General features: G+C 40.5%; 1 protein-coding gene across 1 annotated transcript; it reads right to left on the bottom strand.

Annotated features, from left to right (window-relative positions):
• Window positions 1–16: 16 nt before the first annotated feature.
• Window positions 17–5211, bottom strand: LOC115246003 (fatty acid synthase-like; the record flags this gene model as incomplete). Its single annotated transcript, XM_029824551.1, has 5 exons — window positions 17–696; window positions 1133–2625; window positions 2724–3063; window positions 3248–3692; window positions 3910–5211. Coding segments are annotated over 5 exons (3972 nt in total), but the record flags the coding sequence as incomplete, so codon positions are not given.
• Between the last annotated feature and the right edge of the window lie 6 nt (window positions 5212–5217).

Raw genomic sequence — 5217 nt, 5'->3', positions numbered from 1 at the left:
TTTTTAATAATAATTAAACTTTTAACAACAATTTTTATGTTACCTTCAACCGTGTGACCATAAAATCATGAAAAACTTAACGTCGCTAATAATTAAAGCTCATTAAAATATGAAATAATTCTTTACAGCTGATTCTTTTAATACAGTCGTATAATTAATTTATACGCACTTAGCGATTTGTATAAACTGCAGTAAAATACAATCATTATTATTATTTAGATATTAGAAAGAAGTGTTTTAAACAAAGAATATTTAAAAAATTAAAAGGTATATGTAGGAGACTTGCGATCATCTTTGCATTTTTTTAACTTGTTGAAGAATCGCGAGACACATAGCTTGCCGGTAATAAATTTAGTAATTTGCGTATTGTCAAGGCATATATCTCTTGGAACGATAATATGATATCATATTCATTCTCAAGAATCTGTTTTAGCTCCGAGTAACCCAGCGAATCGATACCAAAATTGTCGAGGTTATCATCGACATTTTTTGAATTGACGTTTTCAATACCGAGGATATTGGCAACAACTTGAATAAAATCAACTTTGCTGCTGTTATTCGCGGATTTGTGTTTCTTGGCTACCATGGACGATAATATCGGATACGGTTGCTGAAGAAAAATGTCCAGGGTAGCAAGGCAGCTGGTCATACGTTGCGGTAAAATATTACTTGTCTCGATGTTTTTATTCTTTGTATCTGTAAAAGTCGGAGTATCATACAGTGATAACGAATATAAAAAATGATTATTGTTGGTTTTTACGATGTGGCCAAGATATTTTATATATTTAAACGTCTAATTCTTATTTTATTTTAATAATACACATATTATTATTCTGTAATTATATTTTATATTAATAGTATATCTCCAGTTTTTACTTTATTGCGTTTATATCTTTTTTGCAATAGGAAGTTATTAATGTTCCCATAAATAAAAGTAAATAATATAATACAGAATAATTATCTTTTTCGAAGAGTCGTGCAATCCATTATATTGATTATATGGATACTATTTATAAGTAAAATGAAAACATTTTTTAGGCAAAATTTATAGAATCAAAAGGAGGAATATATCAGATCCGAAAGAAGATCGAAAATCATTGAATCTCATGGAAAGAAATAGAAAAAGCCTCACCAACATATAAACCGACGTCTCCTATAATACCCCATTGAATAGCAAGACCGGGCAAACCGGCAGCATGTCTCTTCTCCATCATTCTCTCCATGGCCGAATTTGCGAGACCATAATTGGATTGACCCGGATTACCCCGGCCGCACGATATGGATGAGAACACGACGAAATGGTCTAATGACGGACAGGACTTTCTCGATGTCGCGTCTAGATTTCTCGTACCGTTGACTTTTGGCAAGACTACAGCCTCGAAGTCGGCCACCTGCAGGTTGTTAAACAAAGCATCGCGTAACACGACGGCCAGATTAAATATACCGCCTACCGGAGCCAGCCGATTACTCTCGTCGATCAAACGTTCGGCGCCCGAAAACGTCGTAATGTCCGCTGTAGAAATAATGATTTTAATGCCATTCTCGCGCCAATGTTGGACGCGTGACGTCTGGTAACCGGTGCGTATGCCGGTATGCGACACGAGAACGATGAATCTAGCGCCGCGAGCGATCATCCAATTGGTCAGTTCCAGACCGAATCCACCGAGACCACCGACCAGTACGTACGATTTCTCCGGATTCATGTAGGTACACGGTACAGCTGTCATCGTCCTCGGCATCGGCAACATGCATTTTCGCGGCTCTTCGTCTCGAATCTTCAGTAGTACCTTGCCGATATGCTTGCCCGTCATCATAAATCTGAATCCTTGCTCGAGGCTTCGCTTTGGAAATACTGTCGTCGGTAATGGACACACTACGCCATTCTCGATTCCATCCGAAACCAGCCTAATCGTTTCTCGCTTGTCTTCGCTGTCTTCAAGCAGCGATTCTAAGAGTATACCGTGGAAAGAAATGTTCCTTAAAAATATCGACATCTCTATGCGGTTGGCATTCAACATGTCGTATTTCCCGATCTCGAGGAAGCGACCGTTTGTCGCAAGGCATCGTATGCTGGCATGCAGTTTCTCTTCTGCCAGCGAGTTCAATACCACATCAACTCCACGTCCGTGCGTATTGTCAAGGATCAGCCGTTCGAAACTCATATCTCGGGAGTTGCCAATGTGCTTATCGGTCAATTGCGGAAAGGTCTTTTTGAGATACAGCCGTTTTTCCGGCGTGCCGACGGTGGTGAAGACCGTGCAGCCAGCATGTAGGGCGATGACGATCGCCGCTTGGCCGACACCACCCGCACCGGAATGTATCAACACGCTCTCGCCCTTCTTCAATTTACCTCGTACAAATAGAGCATAGTAACTGATCACATAAGTGATCGGTATTGTCGCCGCCTGCTCCAACGTCCATTTGTCGGGTACCTTCCAAAGAAAACCGGTATCCGGCAACACGGTGGTCGCCAATCCTCTAGATAATCCTCTGGTTAAACCCATCACTCTACAACCGTTTGCGTCTCTCCCGGAAAACTCTAGTCCTAATTCATAATCCTCTGTAGCAAGTCCTAACGATGAAAGAGCATTCGTTGATAGTTTACCGATCGCCAGCATAATGTCCCTGTTATTAGTACAAAATTCATTTATCAACAAGTATTCATCAACATATTATTTTCATGGTTTTAGTCGAGAAAGCAAAAAACACTCGTCGAAACTTGCCTAAAGTTTAACGACGCATAGTACACACTGCAAAGTGTATTTGAATATTTCGTCTGATATGTTAATGAACTTTGAATCCATTTCAGGCTACTCAAATCTCCCGTTGTCAGTATTTTCACATAGGCATGCTCTACTCGCACGTCGCTATGCCAATCTATGTGCAAGTGCCGATAACTGCCCCATTCACCTTCCTTCAACACATTAGCCATTAGTCCTTTTTCTAATTGATCCGCGTAGAATTGCGAGAATAAATCGAATTTGGGAGCATTAGTGTCCTGGATGAAAACATAACGCACGTTTGCGATCTCGCGCCGGATGCAGGTCATGAATCCAACTAGACCTGCAAAAAGTAACAAGTCTACTGATAAATGCTCGAATAAAGTACAAAAAAAAAAGATTATTTTTAAATAAATACTTTTAAAAATTAAAAATAAATTTTTTAATTTTATTATTTCAAAAATTATTATACATATATAAGCATGTATATAAGCATATTCAGTATATAATTTCTTTTGTAATTTTACCAAGTAACTCTTCGCCTTGGGATATAAAAAGCATTTCTTGACCGTCGCTGTCAAATTTTTTTAACGTCATTTTCGCATTTTCCAGCCATGAGAAATCTTCTCCCGAGATCTGTATTATGATCGGTTCTTTCCTCTTCCTTCGTGTTTTCAATAAGAGATAACTTTTTCCCGAAGAGTCCATTTGTTTACCGACCAATATCAGATTTGCCTCTGTTAATGTGGTCTTCAAGTTGGGTCGTGTGACGGTCTCTTCTAGAAGAATAAAGCAATTGGAACTTAAGGCAGCCGCCAGATTTTTCAGAACAATGCAAGATTGGCCAGAGAAAACTTCCGCTGCTATGATGAGCTGTACATTCTGAACTGAAAATGTGTCGTTCGCATCATCGTTCATTTGGTTGAAACTTGTGTAATTGCATGCGAAACTGTTGGCTACCTGTAGGTCAATCTAAAATAACAGAAGGAATATGTTCACATTCATTTAGAACCGTGCACGTAAAAAAAGACTTACAATATAATAAAATTTACATTTATAGCAATTGCATATATATTAGAAAATATGTATTTTATACTGCGAATTCTCGATCGAAACTATTTATCCGAGATTTTTGTTCGTTTTCTGAAGTCACGACAACGTTTATTAAAATTTTGTAGTGAATACTTACGGTGACTAAGGGCTCGGCATGGAGAATATTGAGTAGAAGCGGCGCTAAGAGGCTATTCGCGGCTCGATTGCCCGCGATTTCCACTGCCTTGATTCTCGACGTCGTTATGTTCTCACACACGATTTGTAACAGTACAGTGAGCGCGTGCATCTTTTCATTCATAGGGTTTTCTTCTTCCAAGAGTAAGCTGCGCGGATTTTCGTATGGCACGAAAACGTAACGTTCGTACTTAGGTTTAATTGCAATTTGTTGTCGCTGAGGTGTGGTAAATTTTAAACCTCCGTATTCAATACCGCCCGATTTGACGATATCGATGTTTTTATAATGATATATCGGCAATCCGCCGTCCTTCGGTAACTCATTGACCAATCGTTTATGAAGAACGGGATTGATCGCGACATATCGGATCTTCGATACGTATACCAGTCTCCGATCGCTAGACAATATTTTAAACTGAGACATATTATCCATGTACGAAGACCATTCGTTGAACCAGCGTAACTCGCCGACGGTGACGGAAATATCGCAGGATTTTAACCCTTTGAAAATACCAATATATTCATATCCGCGCAGTCTCAATTCCTTATAAATGTCCTCAGTGTTCATCAAAAACTCGGTGGGCGGCATCGAAAGCGGAGGCAGCTGATCTTTCTCGATGGCCTCGGCAACACGGATATTTCCACTGACAACAACAGCGTCGGCTTCGCGAACCTCAAAATCGCCATTTCCTTCAAGAATGGTTATCAAAAACTTGATCGTTTTCTTTTTCGGTAAGAAAGTAACCCGCTGGAACCACAGGTTCCTGAAGATGACTGACATTTGCTCGAAATCGATGTCGCGTAGTTTCGCGAACATTTTCCATACCATCAATATAAAGCCAGCGGCCGGAAATATGAGTCGCCCGTCGATTATATGTCCCGCTAGATATGTGTCTGTTTTTCTCGATAAATCTATTTCCACAACATACTTCCCAGACCATTCTTTTGACTTGTGTTTAAAATCTGGCACCTTCCACGTAGCGGAGTGGTCCCATTTGATCAGAGGTCCGATCATCGGCGTTCCGCGACTGACGGGAAAACTGACCGGCGGATACAATTTGGAGATATCGGGTTGCGCACCGGCTATATACAGCTTTCCCACATTAGAGAGCAGGAAGACCAGGTTGTTTGAATGATTTCGTTTTTGGAGGCTGACGTTGATCACCGTCGGTGGTAGCGATCTACGCAGGATCGCCTGCAACTGGCAATGCGGCGCGACATCGATGATTATCGCGTTCTCCGGAATGTGAGCGATCGCTTCTCGGAAGAG

Source organism: Formica exsecta, unplaced genomic scaffold (genome assembly GCF_003651465.1).
Source record: "Formica exsecta isolate Colony F162 unplaced genomic scaffold, ASM365146v1 C16498028, whole genome shotgun sequence".
Lineage (NCBI taxonomy): Eukaryota > Metazoa > Arthropoda > Insecta > Hymenoptera > Formicidae > Formica > Formica exsecta.
This window is presented reverse-complemented; position numbering and strand designations above follow the sequence as displayed.